At 49.3% G+C, this 17,528-nt stretch overlaps 1 protein-coding gene across 3 annotated transcripts; it reads left to right on the plus strand.

Moving 5' to 3' along the window:
• The first annotated feature begins 74 nt into the window (after nucleotides 1-74).
• RETREG2 (reticulophagy regulator family member 2) lies at nucleotides 75-15,407 on the plus strand. Of its 3 annotated transcripts, XR_003987740.1 has the most exons (10): nucleotides 75-289; nucleotides 2,542-2,648; nucleotides 8,373-8,403; nucleotides 9,167-9,302; nucleotides 10,625-10,709; nucleotides 11,487-11,624; nucleotides 11,954-12,048; nucleotides 12,942-13,077; nucleotides 13,814-14,598; nucleotides 14,702-15,407. XR_003987740.1 is itself a non-coding variant. In XM_030454041.1 (9 exons), the coding sequence occupies exons 1-9, from the start codon at nucleotides 75-77 to the stop codon at nucleotides 14,539-14,541; spliced, it is 1,671 nt and encodes a 556-aa protein (XP_030309901.1). In that variant the 3' UTR covers nucleotides 14,542-15,407. The 3 variants fall into 3 exon arrangements, 2 of the variants coding, with proteins under 2 accessions (XP_030309901.1, XP_030309902.1); XM_030454041.1 differs by having other exon boundaries at nucleotides 13,814-15,407; XM_030454042.1 differs by lacking the exon at nucleotides 75-289 and adding an exon at nucleotides 1,878-1,900 and having other exon boundaries at nucleotides 13,814-15,407.
• Nucleotides 15,408-17,528: the final 2,121 nt, after the last annotated feature.

Here is a 17,528-nt window from a genome sequence, read left to right on the forward strand (position 1 = left end):
CCGCCTGCCCGGGCCGGTGCAGCCTTCCTGCCCGCGGTGACAGCAGCCCCTCCCGCCCCCCCCCTCCCGCAGCCATGGCGAGCGGCCGGGCCGAGGAGGCAGCGGCAGCGGCGGCCGAGGAGGAGGAGGAGGAGGAGGCGGCGGCAGCGGCGGCGGCGCGACTGGCGGCGGCGCTGCGGCAGCGGCTGCGGGGCTGGGAGGCGGCGCTGGCGGCGGCGCAGCGGCTGCTGGTGTGGGAGAGGCCGCTGCACAGCCTGGTCACTGCCGCCGCGCTCGGCGGGGCCCTCTGGTGAGCCAGGGCGAGGGGGGGGGCAGGCAGGCCGCGGCGGGGCTCGGGCCGGCGGCTCCGGCAGCGGGCGAGTGCTGCTGATCCGGCCCCCGGTGCCACTGGCGGTCTGCTCTGTGGTGCCCACGGTCCGTGTTTCTGCACGGCAGCGGCGGGCCGAGAGGAACCGCGCTGTTTTCTTCCGGCAGGCCCCGCCCTGAGGGGAGAAAGTGCCAAGAGCTCGGGCAGGATTTGCCCCGCGATAATAAAACGCAGCTGGGCCCAACTGGAAGCTCGCCCAGGCACGCTTGCTGGTTAATTTTTGCATCCGTGTTTTATCGGTTCGCTGCACCTCGTAGCCGCGGTCGGTGATCCCCATGGCCCCCTGCAGCGGCCGGCTGCCCTGAGGCGTTTAATTTAAGCCTTTCTGCTCATTGATCTTTTTTTCTGGAGGGAGCTGATTTTTGGTGCAAAGGCCGAGGCTGCTCGGTTTGGATCCGAGCATCTTCCCCCCCCGTATGCCTTCCCTTCTCTGCCCCTCGAATAGGGCAGCAGCACCAGGGTGCTGAGTGGCAGAGACCAGCTGTGGATGGTAATGAAAAACATCCTGCGTGTTTGTATAAACAGTGAGTCAGTTTTGTTGGCAAAAAAAAAAAAAATTTAGCCAACGGTTTTCCCATCAGAAAAGGTCAGTGCTGGCTGGGGAACGAGCTAAGCATTGGTTGCAGATGAAATAGGAAGGGACAGGGTCTTAAACCAGAGAAGGGGGAAGTATGTGACCAAAACAGCCTTTGAAGTCACTCTGAAAGGCTGCTTACATTATGCATCTGCATGATTATCAGACGTAGTGTGTATTTCAAGGATTTTGTACTCCTCTATCAGTGAGAAAGGTATGAAAGCAGAGCTTTTTAAGTTAATGGGGGAGGGAGAGGCATGGCAGGGGTGGTAGACAATGATGGCTAAGGGGCTGTGAGGAAAAAGGTGGAGAAAAACAGAGAGTGCCCAGAATATGGGACGGCAGAGAGAGATTTAGATATTGCAGAGAAGGCAGAATTCTTTACATCCATGGAGGATTCAGCCAGCATCCTTCAACTGCAGTTTATAAATGAGGTAGAATAGAAGGAAATTCTTCCAGGGCTGACATATTAAGCTACAGAACTATTGTCCCACAAGAAGGAAAAAACCCATTTTTATTTAGGTTTTTGTAGGTCCTGTAGGCCAATGGAAAGTGTGTGGGTTTCATTCTGTATAACCCAATAAGACAGATCTTGCTCCCAGGTCCCCTGCCCCTGACTGTCGCTTGTTGGGAAGTACAGCCCTCCCCTGTGCTGCATGGCAAGATGCTCTCCAACTCTGATTACTGCTGCATTTAAGATTAGTTATTGGCAAATACTGAAGAAGAGCAAGGTAAAATGGTGGAGCAGCTCTTCCTTTCTGGAAAAGAGTTTTCTCTAAAGGCATGAGGATAAGTGCGCTTCCCCAGCATTTGTTTCTGGAGTGACTTAGGAACAGCTCCTCTGAGCTGGAGGGAAGTGCTGATGCTCTTGCTTGGAGGAAAGGAGGAATGCAGGCTGCCACTGATGGTGCAAGTGACACCCTGGAACCTTTGTTGTTCAGTCAACATGGAGTGGGGAGGTAAACTCCGTGATGGGTGGATTGCATGTCTGCCTGTGTGAGCAGTATTGCTTTATCTGACTTTTGGCTCATGTCAAGGTGTCAGTGAGGGACCAGAAAGGTTTTATGATAGAGTCAAATGAGCAACTAAGCCATTTAAGTGCTGGCTCTGATTAAATAGGAAGAGGTTTGTGATAAAAGAAAAGGCATCTAGAAGCAAGTGTAGCATGTGGTTTGGTGCTGCCTGCAATAATGCTAGACCTTGTGATGACAAACAGGACATAAGTTTTCAGCAAGCAGGCTGATTCTCAACCAGTAATCTATATTTACATTATCTAGAGCCTTTGCCTTGATGAGTTGGAGGCACTTGTACTCATACAAGGGAACATTAGCCTTGTTTCACAACTGAAGGAGGAGCTCAGGAGCAGGGGAGGGGAGTGCTGGGACATGGCAGGTAGTCAGCTGCCTGGTGGTGGGCAAAGGTGCCATTTGAGAACCTGCTGTGGTGGGGGTGGGTGTCTGCAGAGTACAATGCTTGCTGCAGCAGCCAGTAGCAGTTGGATGTTTCTGCTTTGCTAAACACTGAGCCGTATTTGTTTTCTCATCAAGAGTAGTAACTTTCTTCCTTTTTCTTGCCTGACAATTTCTTGTTTGGTTTCTAGGTTGTTTTCCTCCACCTCCCTGAGACCCCTCTTTCTTCTCAGCATGTCCCTTCTTGGCATCCTCTTGCTGGAGAGGTGGAAGCCCAGGTTCCTGTTTGACTTCTCAGGTATGTGATGGGTAGCACTGTAGCTAGTGACACAGTTCTACTGTTACCAACTGCTGGGCTGTGGCTGCAGCCTGTCCTGTCCCGGCTCCCTCATAGGTCATGTGTGGTGAGTTGAACCTGGCTGGATGCCAGGTGCCCTCCAGAGCTGCTCTATCACTCCCCTCCTCAGCTGGACAGTGAGAGAAAGTGTAATGAAATGCTCATTAGATGAGATAAGGACAGGGGGAGCTCACTCAACAGTTACTGTCACAGATAAAACAGACTTGGGGAAATGAGTTTAATTTATTATCAACCAAAATCACAGTAGGATAATGAGGTATAAAACTAAATCTTAAAGCACCTTCTACCCACCTCTTCCTTCTTCCCAGCTTTAGCTTTATTCCTGGTTCCTCTGCCTCCTCCCCATGGAGGAGGACAAGGAATGGGGTTTGCAGTAATTTCATCACACATTGTCTCTGCCACTCCTTCCTCATCACAGGGAGGACTCCTCACTCTTCCCCTGTTCCAGCATTGGGTCCCTCCCAACTCTCCACAAACTTCTCCAAAATGAGTACTTCCCATGTGCTGCAGTTCTTCACAAATTGCTCCAGCATGAGTCCCCAGTGGGGTCACAAGTCCTGCCAGCAAGCCTGCTCTGCTCCATTGTGGGCTCCTCTCCACAGGTCCTGCCAGGAGCCTGCTCCAGGACAGGCTTCCCATAGGGTCACAGACTCCTTTGGGCATCCACCTACTCAGGTGTGGAGTCCTTCATGGGCTGCAGGTCGATTATCTGCCTCACTGTGGACCTCTGTGGGCTGCAGGGCTCAGCCTGCCTCACCATGGTCTTCACCATGGGCTGCAGGAGAATTTGTTTTGGCACCTGCAGCATCTCCTCGCCCTCCTTCACTGACCTTGGTGTCTGCAGAGTTTTTTCTCTCACATATCCTGACTCCTCTTTCTGGCTGCAGTTTTTGTTGAGCAGCTTTTTTTCAACCTGTCTTAAGCATATTGTTGCAGAGGCACTACCACCTTTGCTGATGGGCTTGGCCAGTGGTAGGTCCCTCTTGGAGCCAGTGGCATGGGCTCTGTCAGACATGGGGGAGGTCTCTAGCAGCTTCTCACAAAAGGCACTCCTGTAGCCTCCTGCTGCCACCTTGCCATGAAAACCAAACAAATGGTGTAAGCCCTGTTCCAGCTTTAGCTGCAGGTGCTATTTGTGTCAAAGTATTAGGATATATACCTCCTGAACATCCTCATATTCTTGGCATGGGGAGGGTTCTTCCCTGTGCTGGGGAGAGCTGATTTTGAAAGTGACCAAGGGAACCCAGCTCACTTGTCAGGGAAGCTGCTGGCAGGGGTGATGCAATGTCCGTCCTCTCCAGCAAATGCTGTGGCAAAAAGATCATTCCAGATCTGAGCTTACATGGCCAGCTCACCCAAGGGAAGGAGATGGGGAGTTGAAGTGTATTGATTTTAGCTAAGTGCATTGTGGGCCTAAGCCCTGGAAGAGGCAGAGCAGATGAGAGCCACTTCTGTTTGCAGCAGGTAGCAGAGTGGATGGTGAGGTCTCACTGCAGGGACAGTTGGTGTATTGTACCTCTGCTGAACAGCACCTGGTCTCTAGCTAATCAGTGAGTGATCACTTGGCTTATCTTTCCCATTTATTGAATGGTCTTTGCCAACATGAGACACAAAAGGCATGGATTAGCTGCTGTCTCCTTTGAGTGCCTCCTTCATTGGAATCTATTAAAGGACTGCCTGCTGCTGTCTACTGCAGCTGTTCAAAGAGCAGCCTGGGGCCCTCCATTCCTGCCCACCTACTCCAGGGAGAGTTTCTGAATGAAAGCCCTTCTATATGTGTGTTTGTAAAGTGGCCTTTATTTGACCTGAAAGGGTACTGACTTAAAGAGTGCTTTCACAGAAGTCTTGATAAGATTAGATATGTCTTGAAACTGTTTGCTTTGTGTGGTTCAGGTAACTAGACAGCCAAACATGGCTGGCCAATTTAATTTCCTGCTTATTCACATTGTTTTTTTAAGGGAATAGTTGAAAGCCAACCCAAAACATCTCACTTGAAACATGTCCAGAAATGCAGAAGTTTAGTGTCCAGTACAGAATGGTCTCATTGAGGCAGGTGGGGGTAGAATCGCTCCAGCAACTACCATGCCTGTAAAAGTTATGTTGTCACAGAAGAAATGGGAAATCCATACTGAAATCAGATTGTATGATGCAGAGCAGGGAGGAATAAAATAGAAAAACAAACTAAACAACACATCAGGGGTTAGGCTCATCTTGTGTCATCAGCTCTGCAAGAAGTTAGTGCACATCCTATGAAGCTGCTCCTCAGTGGTGTTCTTCCCCTTTGCTCCTTGCTGCTTTTCTGTGTCTGGAAGCAAGGAGCAGGGACACCTTTCTGGTATGCCTGGTTAGCTCACAGCCCTAATTTCAACATGGTCCGCTGAACCGTGTTTCCTCAGCCTTCGCAAGGAAGGAGCAATGCTCGGCTTTGATGAGGGGCCTCGTGTTGATTTGGCACTGCTGAATACTTAGGGGTTCTTGTGTGGCTCCCGCTGAAGCAGAGCTGCAGCCTTGTGGCTTTCCTCCTCAGTGCTTCCTGTAAGCCTTTCCTGGAGCTTTTGGAAGTAGGTCAGTACCGCACCTTCTAGAGTCAGCACGTATATACGCAACCTCAGCTTGTGGCAGTTCTGTATGTCTCAGATGACTGCTTATAACATCACTCCTGGAGGAATGCTAAAATCTCAGCATGTATTTTGTAGTTACTCACGCACTGTGACTCAGGGACACGCTAACAGCAGCAAGATACACAACCTTTTTAGGTCCTGTCAGAAGGGACTGCATGTTTTCAGCTTTCATGCAGGGTATTTTCTCCATATGTAAAACCTCTGTGCTGGGTTCCACTTCAGTACTGTTTAAGGACTGCAGAATAACCTCCACTTTCTCCTGAAATTGGTATGATGTAGGGATGTTTCTGTACTGTTGTTTGGGAGCTGTATTTTGGTCATTGTAGGAGAATGTAGTGTGGAAAAACTCTAGCAAAGACTGCGCTGCAATTGAATGCTCGTACTCCTTAAAAAGGGCCCCTACTTTCTAGCTGGAGTTTACATACAGATGAAGAATGCCTCCTTGGGAAGTGTTGAAAACCTGTAAGAGCCAAGGAATCCATCAGCAATAATTTGTCAGTACTAACATGTAACCTAAACTCTTGTGTGGCTGACGTCTCCCAGAAGAGCCTCTTGTGTGTCAAGTGGTTTGTGTTAACCCACAATCCACTGTGAAATGCCGACCGCAAAGTTTCAGCCAGTTATTGATGATCTGAGGCCAGCTGTGGGTGTCCTGCTTGCTGGCTTAGTTGTACTGGTGCTAGACAGTATCACAGAATCATTCTGCTTGGAAAGGACCTTTGAGATCATAGAGTCCAACCATTAACCTAACTCAGTATTGCAGCACAGGTTGGAGCCTTACTAAGTGAACGTGTTCTGTCAGAAATGCTCTACATTTTTTGCGGCTGAGCTATTTCTGCAACTGATGTAGGACTCCAGAGCTTTGGAATGGACAGCAGGCAGGCTGCTCTACTACAGAAAGCGGAGATCCTTGTTGATTTTAAAGACAGCTTGTGTTTTGCCAGATAGTTGAAATCGCCTGAACTGAAATGTTCTGCAGCTCCCCAAACTGCCTCTGAAACCTTCAGAAACAAGTTAGAATTGTTTCACTCCCTCTGCTGGCATAATTTGGATGGCTTGGATTGCTGCAGCCAGTGGTAGAGGAGTGGGGTTCCTTTGCCATCCTGCTTTCTCTGTTGCTGGCCTGTCTGTCCAGCAGAGTATGGAGAGCATCCCAGCTTCTGGTTTGGTAGCTGATACAACCAGTATAGCCAGCTGTCACAGACAGGCCAGGGCCAGATGTAATCTGTTTGGTGATTAGTGAAGATAATGGATGAAGCTTTGATTTGTAGCTGGATTTTTGCATGCTGCGATTAAGCAGCTTTAGATTCCTGAGCACAATAACAAAATACAGCAATGGGGGTTGCGTGAAAGAAGCAACCACCTCGTGGGGGTGGAGCTGCTTCCATAACACTCCCTTTGCATCCCGAGCTCCCTTTGTGAGCTGTGCTTGCTGCCTGCCCCAGCCGCCCTGACCAGCCGTCGTGGGCAGAGAAGGGGATGGGCATCCCGCTCCGGGAGCAGTTGTTGGGCCTCTTGTCAGGCCCAATTACTGGAAATCTGGGTCATGCTCTTAAAGAATCTCCTCCTCCCCGGGGTGGATGGCCTCTCGCTCCACTCCGCAGCGCTGTGCCAGCCCCGGCTGGTGCGGTGCCTGCAGCAGGAGGAGGAGTCTGTACTCGGCCACACATCCTGTGTCTTGGGAGGATCGTAACAATGCTGCTACAAAAAGTTGCTCTCTTCTGTGGCTTGAGCTGGAGCATGAAGTCTCCCTCGGCATTGCAAGTGACAGATGTTCACATCTTCCGTGTATTTCCCTGGAGGAGTCATCGCTTTACTATTAAACTTTAAACTCCTTATCTCATCCCATGCATTTTCTCACTTTCACCCATCTGATTCTCTGCCCCATTCCAGCAGAGGGGGAGAGGGGCTGTCAGGGACTTAGTTACCAGGTGGGGTTAAGCCACAACGCTGTCCCTACCAGTTCTTGGAGATTAAGCTGATGTGTAGAGGAGGGTAGACCTCAAAGGGCCTTTGCAACATGATCAGGGTGTTTTAAACACAGGAGCCTTATATAGAATTTTTTGCTGCATGAGCTTTGGTTGAAGAGTTGTACATCCCCAGGCACTGGTCAGCTAGCCAGGACTCCCCAGTCTGTGGACAGCCAGGCTCATGAGTTTCAGTTGTTGTACAAATATTTGGGTTTTTTTCCTGTGTGTCTCTAAAGGCAGAGCATAATCATGTATGATCTCTGCCACTGAAACATCACTCCTCCCTTCAGTACTGCATGCACGAGGTCCTTGTTGGATCGTCACTGGGTTAGGTGCAGAGAGGAATGGGGGAAGCATTCCCTTGTTCTTATCCAGACTGCCAGACCTTGGGAGTGTACTTAGATCTGTGCCTGGTACAAAGAGCTGTCAGGGGATATAAAAGAGCCCTAAATTTAGATAATTATACACAGGACTGCTATTTGTTACTTAATTCTGTGGGAAAGTATAGAAACAGCAGGGAGACCTCTGGCATTTGTACGCAGCGTCCTGCCAGAGACTGTGGTTGGGGTTGGTCAGTGGGAAGTGCAGCTCAAAAGTCCTAGTGCCATGTTGAGCTCCAAGATAGGAGCTGAAGCTTTGCCCCTCTCAGGGCCTTTTCTGGCAGCCCTCTGTGGATGACAAGGACTGGGCAGCTGCCCTGGGGATGGCACTGCCTGGACACAGGGGATGCTGCGGCAAGCTGTGCGATCCCTGCAGCAGAGAGCCCATGCACTAGCAGCATGGCACACCTTGGATACAAGTGTCATGCCACGTGTTTGTCAACAGCACAGATTACAAGATGTGCCAGGGCACTCTGAGACCAGGGTCTCATGAGTTTCCAGGCATGCTTCACTGAAGCCTGCACAGCTCAGACTCCAAGCCAGTGATTCCTGCTTGCATGAGAGCACGAAGAAGGTTCCCAGGGTGCATCCCTAACTAAGGATCATACATCATCAGCTCTGCTCTGTTAAGTGGCAAAAATGTCGGGTTGTATTTTTCACTTGGCTGACTAATTTGCTGTGTTCTCTCTACAGCACAGCCATCAGAGGAGCCAGGAGGAGAGAGGTACGCTCACTGATGTTGTTCCTTGGTGAGAGGGGAAAGTGGACTGTCACTTCATTCAAGCCTGAATTTTGTGTGTTGATCTCAACAACACCTTTTTGATGTTGTTGATAGACTGCATGGCACCTGCTGTGAAATACTGGTAGCACTTTCTCCAGCTCAGGGAGCTGCTTATAAGCTCAGTAGCCACAGTTTGAGACCGTGGGGAAAGCTAATCTTTCAGTAACAATAAAGCTCATGTGCTTCTGATGATAGGAACTTTTGAGTTTCTTCCTTAGATCTGTCCTGGACTTTTAATTTTAAGAGGCCTTCAGGGATAATGGAATCCCCAAGACTTACTTTTCCAGGCTATATGTGCTGTCTGTTGTAGCATAGTTGCACCCTGTGCTTGGCCACGGTTATAGCTCTGAGCACCACACTCTGGCTACCTGGGACTTGGTGCCAGAAGAGGTCACGTATCTGGTTCCACTTCCTGCACTTCTGTCTACATGGCTTTGATTTAAAACTGCATTGCTTCTTGGGCCTGTGGCACGGGGCTTCTGTGACATTGTGTCTGCTGCTGCTGCTTGGCTCAGGTGGCTCTTGGCTCTCTTCCTGATTAAAGGAAAAAATATCTCCAAGTCAAGCATCTTCCATAGTTCAGTTGAAGATGTGGTCAGTGTTGTCAAGCCTTTGGTAGGGATCTCTGCTTCCCAGTGCAGCTGTTCCCCCTCCAACAAAACAGAACGTGTTCAAAGATTGTCTTCTTGCTCTTGTCTGTCTCTAGTGAGGGGGTGACTTCAGGGGCACAACCTCACCTGCTCAGTGTCCCTGAGCTGTGCCACTGTCTGGCAGAGAGCTGGGTCACCTTCAGGCTGTACCTGCAGGAACTGCTACAGTACAAGAGGCAAAATCCTGCCAAGGTAAGCTGGAGATACCTACTCTTCTGTTCAGGGGCTTTTCTTTCCATTACTAGTGGCCTAGGAGATGGATGAATGTAAAATCAGTATTTTTACAATTGCTGTCCCTGTTTAACATTTACAGTTCATTCCTGTCAGACTCTGTACCATGGGAAGCTTAAGTAAAGAGTGATTAGCTTCCAGTATTTCTACACTGGATCTGAACTTAACCCCTTCTGTGAATGGCTAACTATACTTTTTTATTTCTTAGTATGAAAAGAAGCTCTGAGATTGGGAGTGGGGTGAAAAGAGGGGAACTTACAGTCTCTACCCCTTACATATACTCCATTTTTAAGCTGGTCCTAGCTTTTTTGCTAGCCAAGATTGTAGCAAGTGAAGTCCAAATGCAGTGGCATTTTCTGGGTGCATGGAAACTTGTCATTAACCAAGTTCTGGTGGCTGTGATATGTTTTCTGGATAGGATTTGTAGACAATGGTTGCTTTAGCATCACTAAAAAAATAGGACAGACCAGCCACTGGGATTGTATCAGGCTTACTGAGATCCAATGGGCCAAAAGGTCTGTTTCTATCACTATTGATTATTCTTCCTCTATTTAAACACTCTTCTGAATACAGGGAGTTGGAGACCAGGACCAAGATGCCTGTAAAGTGTGAATTCATTTGAAACAAAGCCCTTAGAGGGCCCTAGCTTTTGTAAACCCTTCCATTGCTGGATGAAGAGTTCATTGTCTTCATTCAGTGTCTGAACCTATGGCCTGGCTTGCAGGGTGTCCTCACTTCTCTCTCTCCCCAGCAGAATGCAGGACAAGCCATCAGGGCTGTACCCTTATACTTACACTTTATCCAGAGGAGGAAGGTCCAGGTCTGGTGGGAGTGTGGGTCCTGGTGGTGTATGGTATAGCAGTTGCACAGCATCTGGTAACTCTGTAACAGGTTTCTGTCTGTCAGGACAGTACAGGCTTCTCTTAAAGTGCTGAGCTCTGCAGGGGACATGTACACCAAAATGGCAGTTTGCAACATCCCATCCTAGCCCCAGGGAATATAACTTACTTCATAAAGAACTGTCTGATAAGGTTTTGATTAATTTCACTGGGGTCTTGGGGTTACCTTGGTCTTCCTGTGCTTGAACTTCTAATGCTTACAGCTTAACCTGACCAAGCTGTCTGAGCTGTGATTGTCAGCATCTGGATGTACTCAGTGCAAAGCTGGCATACTGACTGTGTTAGGAGCATCCCTCATTTTGCTCTAACTGGGTTTCCTGCACTGGTTGCATAGATGTATCTCTGCCTCTTGTCACTTCTGTTTGTTCCTCTCTCTTCCTTCAGTTCTGCATGAGTGTCTGTTCAGGCTGCCTGATTCTGGCTGTAGTTGGACACTATGTTCCAGGCATAATGATCTCCTACATCATTTGTGAGTATGAGCAGCTCTCTCGTCTGACTTAAGCTGAAAGGTGACCTAACCGTGCTGTCGATACAGTGGTAGAAGCATATTTGTAGTTTTCTTGAGGGGATCTATGCTAGATTATTGATCGGTACAGGCAGCGTGCTCCGGACAGTCTCTAGCTGTAAGTGCGTGCATGCAGTACAGCTGCAAAGGCAGGAGAGGGAGCCGTGGCTAAAACATTGCTTCCCTCTTCCACTCATGGCTGGGGCTGTGCTGGTGAAGCTCTAGGGAAGTGGGAAGCTGCTGTCTCTCGGTTCCTGGAGTGGGCAAATTCATATTGAGGGCTGTTAAAGAAGCTGCATGTTTAATAAATGCAACCTTTTTCACTGCATCGCGAGTCCCTGCTAACTCTGAAGGCTGTTGAGGTGGTCTGCTGCTTGTGCATCTGCATATGAGCTCCATTCTGCTACCCTTATAAAATTTTTGGTGACTTTTATTTTTAATAACCTCATTTCAGAGCTTCTGTTGCATGCTGGGGCTGGGATGCAGTGGCTGAAGAAGAGGGGTTATGCTTCATCTTAACATAAATCTGTATCCTAACAGGTCTCTTAAGAAAACCTGGATAGTAAGCAGCTTTGGAGTGAGTAAGAATAGTCATGGATGAGGATTTTAGGGAGAGTCAGATAGGAAAGCTAATGCCAGTCAGCTGTGCTTCCCATGATACGAGGTTTCTCATAGGTGGCCTGTGAAGGGCTGGGTCCTGCTCGATCTGTCACTCACACTCTCCACACCTTGTGTCCACAGTGCTCAGTATTCTGCTCTGGCCTCTGGTGGTCTACCATGAGCTGATCCAGAGGATGTACACACGTTTGGAGCCTGTCCTGATGAAACTGGACTACAGTATGAAGGCAGAGACGCTGCACCACAAGCATGAGAAGAAGAGTAAGGCCCACCTTCTCTCTGACTTCTTCTGGTGCCACACTCCCAGGGTAGAACCCTATCAAAGGGACAATGGGAGAGCAGGTCTGCCATCACTGTGTGGTGAAAGGCTGCATGGGAAACCAAACTAAAACCTGAGGATTATGGGGAGAGCAACTGGGAAGGTGATCCTTGGAACAGCAAATTATTACAGATTACAGTTGTCTCTGGGAACCTTGGGCTTCTGGGAAACCTGTGCAGTTTCACAGAGTAGTCGAAGTAGTGGCAAAGTGCTGTATAAAGGCATAAAATTCTTTCAGAATCCCATAAAGCTTTTCTTCTCTTTCTCATAGGGCGACAAGGGAAGAGTGAGCCTGCAGCAGGTGATGAGCCAACAGCAGAGACAGAGAGTGAGAGTGAGGCAGAGCTGTCGGGCTTCTCCCCAGTGGTAAGAGCACAGTGAGCTGTGCAGAAACCAGTCCTTTCTCTCTGGTCTGGAGCAGCTTGAGAACCAAGGGTGGTTCGAGTACATCTCCATTGATAATAAACAGCAGAGCAACAAGTCATTTCTTTGCTGAATCCCAAGGGGGAAGGCTGCTGTCTCCAGTCTAGAGTATTGAGAATTAAGTGCTACAGGACTGGTGATGCAGGACAGGGAAAGCTCCAGCCTCATGCTGACCTGTCAAATTGCTTTTATGTTTACACTTTGTGCTCAGAAAATGTGAGTGTCTCTGAAAGAAATCAGCCTTTTGGTGTGGTGGGCACCGGAAAAGGTAGATGAGCAGCACTAGTGTCTCTTATATGGTTCCCTCTCAGTCATTCTGGGTGGGACCTTTCTATATGTGTACCACAGAAATGGACCAAGTGTCTTCCTTTACAGGACCTCTAGGCACGTAGCTGGGCTTTGAGGTAGGAAGCTTCAGCTTCCAAAGGGGTGCAGGTTCTTGAACTTGCTTGTAGAAGGCTTAACTGTGCCTAGCATGAATGAAAAAAGGAAGGGGTGGTCTGCACTTTGGTGATCCCAGGAGAGAGAGAAAGGTCAGAACCTTCTGAGACTCCTACAGGATGATCCCATCTTGTGCTAACTCTTGGGGTTTTCACTGTGGGTAGGCAAAGCTTCAGGCAGTGAGTTATTGCCCAAAAGCCAGTGAGCTGAGACTGTCCTTCCCTGGTAGTGCAACGAGCACTTTGCCCAGCCCCTTCCTGTTTTCTCACTGCCCCTGTGCAGTCTCTCCAGCACAGGACATGTGCCAGGAAGCTCTGGTTTGTGTGAAGGTGCCTGTAGGCAGCACTGGGAATCAGACACCCAGAAGTTTGTCTCTCTTTGTTCATCCCATACAGGTGGATGTGAAAAAGACTGCCCTGGCACTGTCAATCACTGATTCTGAGCTCTCTGATGAGGAGGCTTCCATCCTGGAGAGTGGGGGCTTTTCCGTCTCACGGGCTACCACCCCACAGCTGACGGACGTTTCTGAAGGTATGTGATGGGACACTTCACTGCCTTCCTTACCTTCAGTGTTTTGTACCAGAAAAATTGTCCCTCCAGACACAAGGAGAGAACCTAGCTTTTTGCAGGGGAAGACCATTAAAAGGAGGAAGCAGTAATAGTACCACAGCATGCCCTGGCTTCATAAATGATCATTAGCTGGTCCTGAGTGGACATCCGCCTCCAATTACTGCCCTACAGGACAATGTCCTCTTGTCATTCCAGCAGGGGGGCCAGGCTATCCACAAAGTCCTGCAGAAATAATTGTATAGTATCGTCACACACCTGTGGATGATGCTGGGTGAAGCACATCAAACAGCTCACATGTTTGCTGGAAGCTCGAAGACTGGTTAGTGGTGGGGAATATGAAGGTAACCACTTTGTGGTCACCTGAGAGTCTGGTGAAGAACAGGCAGGTGACATGCTTTAAGCACTATTTCCCTGATCCTGGTTTTAGTGGAGGGCTGTAGATGGAGAGAGTTTGAGCTGGAGAAGGAAGTCCTCTCTGAGCACAGAGCTCATAGAAAAGCATGAAAAAAGGGATGTTCCATATGAGTCATGCCACTGGGAGAAGGAAATAACTGCAGATCTTTTCCTGCTGTGTTTCCAGAGCTGGGATGATACCCAAAAGTGAGTTGTGGTGTGTCTGCTGGGGGAGGTGGGTGGGAGGTCTCAGTGCCCTGCGTCGAGGTGATGGGACTTGCACCTTAATGCTGATGCCTTTCAGACCTGGACCAGCAGAGCCTGCACAGCGAGCCAGAGGAGTCATTTTCCAAGGACCTGGCAGAGTTTCCCTCAGTGGAAGAGTATCATTCCAGAGACCTGGGACCACAGAGCGATGAAGATACGTTTGGTGTGCCTCTGGGTCCTGAGCTTGCCCACGCTGCCCATGAGCTGGACTCAGCAGAGAAGGAGGCTGCAGACTCTGACCTCTCCATCCTCCACCTTGCATCTCCTCTCCACTTTGTAAATACACACTTCAATGGGAGCGGGCAAGTGGCAGGAGGCGACACAGAGCCAAAGACTGTCCCTGCCCCAGGTCTGGGCGTCTGCATTGACACACTGAGTGAGGAGATCGTCACCACTGCCATTACCACAGCGGTGCAGAACACCCTCTCTGCCCTGCTGCAGTCCTCGGAAGCCAGCGAGGGGCCCTCCCTGTCTGAGTTTCTCCCTACTGAGCCTGAAGAGAAACTGAGCTTCCAAGCACAGCTGTCAGAGAGCGAAGCGGTGGAGACAGGGACAGCAGCTTCACTAGAGGATGAGGAGGAAGCAGATGACTTTGAGCTACTGGATCAGGGGGAGCTGGAGCAAATGGATGTAGAGCTGGGGCTGGGAGATGAGCAGGAGGCACAAGAGTCTCGAGCTCCTCTGGTTCCCCAGTCTCCCACACCTGCTGAGCTGCCAAAGCAAGGAGATGAGGAGGCCGTGATGACAGCAACATCTACATCTTAGGTCTTCACATTCCCCCTTTTCCTCTGTCACCACTGGAAAGAATGAACAACTCACACGGTGACCCTGCAGTGGGATTTTAGATGTTTGTGTTGACTGGGATGGAAATGCGTCAGTGTTAATGTGCTGTGTCTGGAATAACAAATCCTTTCCATCCTTCTAGAGCCTGGCCTTCACTGGCTGAGCGGGAGATGCCCCTGCCCTGCAGTTGGGGAGGAGCCGGCTCCTAGAAGCCTTACGCCACAATCGAAACACCAACCCCAGCAAATGCTTCCTAGTAATGGTGCAGTATTTTGGTCTGTCTTCTGTTTGTCTTTCGTTTTGCACGCAGAGTACCAAGCTAGCTGTAGCTGCTGCTAATACCCACATCCCCAGTAGGACATATGCAATCTTATTTTATTGGGTTTTTAAATGGCTAAAAGTGTAAATAATTTTAACTTTAATTGGTTTTGTTTGGGGGGAGGGATGAGGTGCACAGTCAAATGTGGTTCTCAGGGGCTAGGGGAGGGAAAGGGGTCTTTGGAGGGGAGGAACAAAGGCAGATGGGCACTGTGCAGTGAAGAGACCCTTTCTGCAACACATTACCATCTTTCACATCACTGCTGGAACAGAGTGTCAGGCAACATCTGTTTTTTCTCCTGTCTGGTTTGAATTCTCCTGGGTGGCTGTGGAGGTTTTTGCAATCAATGAAATTTGCTCCTGGCCCTGTTCAGTATTCCATTTTGTTCCTGCCGGGGCCTGTCCCAGGCATCTTTCGCCGTTTGCACCACTGATCCTGCCAGCACTTCTGTGCTAAGTCAGGCATTATAGCTTGGCACCTGAAGACTTTAAAGTGGCTTGAAGAGAGCCAGAAGCTGTTACACAGTGGAGGATCGGTGTGTGTGTCTCTTTTGGGGATGGGGAGTCAGGGGAGGTTGGGCTGGGGGAGGGAGGGGAATGGGAAGTATGGAGGGAAACTCTTTGAGTTTAGGCTGTCCCACTTGGGCAGCCTCACATTTTGCCAAGGTCCCAGCTAGCAGATCAGCCACTGAGGGAGGTTGCTGAAGGTGCTGGTGTGACCCACAGCAGAGTGGCAGATCTCAGTGCACAGGGAGGTTTTTCCCAGCCAGTGAATGCCGGGGCAGTGGAGAGAGCTGCCTGAAGCCAGCAGCTCTTGCAAGCGATGCTGATGGGGCATAAGCCTTGCCAGAACAACCATGATTGGGGAACTACAGGCCTGTTAGTCTAACCTTGGTGCCAGGGAAGGTTATGGAGCACATAATTTTGAGTGCTGTCATACTACACATGCAAGAAAACACGCATGGGTTTATGAAAGGTAGGTCATACTTGACTCACCTGAGTGACCCACTCACAAGGTGACCCACTTAGTGGATGAGGGCTGTGGATGTTGTCTATGTAGCCTTTAGTAAAGCCTTTGACATTCTTTCCCGCAGCGTTATCTTGGAGAAGCTGGCTGCTCATGGACTGGACTGCTGTAGGCTTTGCTGGGTAAAAAACCGGAGGTATTTAAAACACATGTAGATGTGGTGTTTAGGGACATGGTTTAGTGGTGGACTTCGCAGTATTGGGTTAACAGTTGGACTTGATGATCTTAAAGGTCTTTTTCCACCAAAACAATCCTATGATTATATTATTCTGTAAAGAAACTATAGGTGTCTTGCTCGGTCACAGATTATGGATACATTATGGAGTTTGAGTTGAAAACCTGTCTTTCCACAGATCCAGGGCAAATATGTTTACATGATGGCAGCATCAAATGGACAGAGGATTTTACTGGTGTCACTTTACACTCATAGCTCAGTTCTCCATAAGGGAATGTATGAGACATAACCATCTGACAAGAGTTTAAAAATGCAAATGTAAGCGCAGCACCCCGTGATGCAGTTGCAGTTCCCTGTACCAGCCAAATCCAGAAGTTGCTATTTATTTGACAGCTGCGTAACCCTGAACTGCAGCACAAAAACTGAAACTTCTTGAGCAGAAACTCGCATGCACTTGCAGCATTTCTACCATGCAGATACATGTCTAGAAGCAGTTGTCTCTTCCCATTCATCCAGAAAGACTTTCCCTCTATGTTAAGACCTTAGTCTTAAGCTCACAGAAACACAGACATGCAGGGAAGCATTGCTGCACTTGTAAGCATGAACCTCAGTAATCATGAACACTGATAGAGCTCGTCAAGCTGCTATAACCACAGGAGCCTTCTGGGCTGCTGGACCTGCTGAAGCATTTGGTCACACCAAACTGCTTTATTTGCTGTCCAGTGACAATGCCATGATACATTCCTTGCCCCAGGGAAAAAGAACTCCAGAGGAATCATAGAATTGTGGACTGACTCGCATTGGAAGGGACCTTACAAACCATCTAGTTCCAATCCCTCTGGGCCAGGGACATCTCCCACTAGACCAGATTGCTCACAGCTTCATCCAACCTGGCCTTGAACACTTCCAGGGAGGGGGCAGCCACAAGCTTCTCTGGGCAACCTGTGCCAGTGTCTCACCACCCTTAGTGAAGAATTTCTTCTTAATGTCTAACCTAAATCTCCCCTCTTCCAGTTTAAAGCCATTAGCCCTTGGCCTATCACTATATGCCCTTGTAAAAAGTCCCTCCAGCTTTCCTGTAGCCCAGTCAGGTACTGGAAGATGCTATAAGGTTTCCCTAGAGCCTTTAAGAGGATTAAAAAACAGTGTTGTCCCCAAGTCATGAAAGGCCACAGGAGTAACCAGGTACTCAGAGGGTACTAAAGGGTAATTTCATTGAAGACAAGCCAAGGGAAATACTTGCACTGCTGTTCTTCACGAAGGTCCTGCTTCTCCCAGCAAGACAGAAGCTGCAAAGTTTTTTCCTTGTGCTCAAACCTCATTACTTACCAGTCACTGTTCAGCCCTTCCAAGGCTGCTTTGGGGAGAGTTCATTTCCACCCCTGTCCACGAATGCCTCAGTGCCACCGCGCCCACTGCCATGGCCCTGGCTTCCAATAAAGCAGGAAT

The sequence above is a fragment of the Calypte anna genome, chromosome 7 (genome assembly GCF_003957555.1).
Source record: "Calypte anna isolate BGI_N300 chromosome 7, bCalAnn1_v1.p, whole genome shotgun sequence".
Taxonomy (NCBI): domain Eukaryota; kingdom Metazoa; phylum Chordata; class Aves; order Apodiformes; family Trochilidae; genus Calypte; species Calypte anna.

Bases quoted from the DNA above. Each gene is read 5' to 3' on its own strand.
- RETREG2 (XM_030454041.1), top strand. From the start codon at position 75: ATGGCGAGCGGCCGGGCCGAGGAGGCAGCGGCAGCGGCGGCCGAGGAG. The intron at 10,710-11,486 runs GTGAGTATGAGC...TTGTGTCCACAG, and splicing joins AATGATCTCCTACATCATTT to TGCTCAGTATTCTGCTCTGG. The intron at 11,625-11,953 runs GTAAGGCCCACC...TCTTTCTCATAG, and splicing joins CCACAAGCATGAGAAGAAGA to GGCGACAAGGGAAGAGTGAG.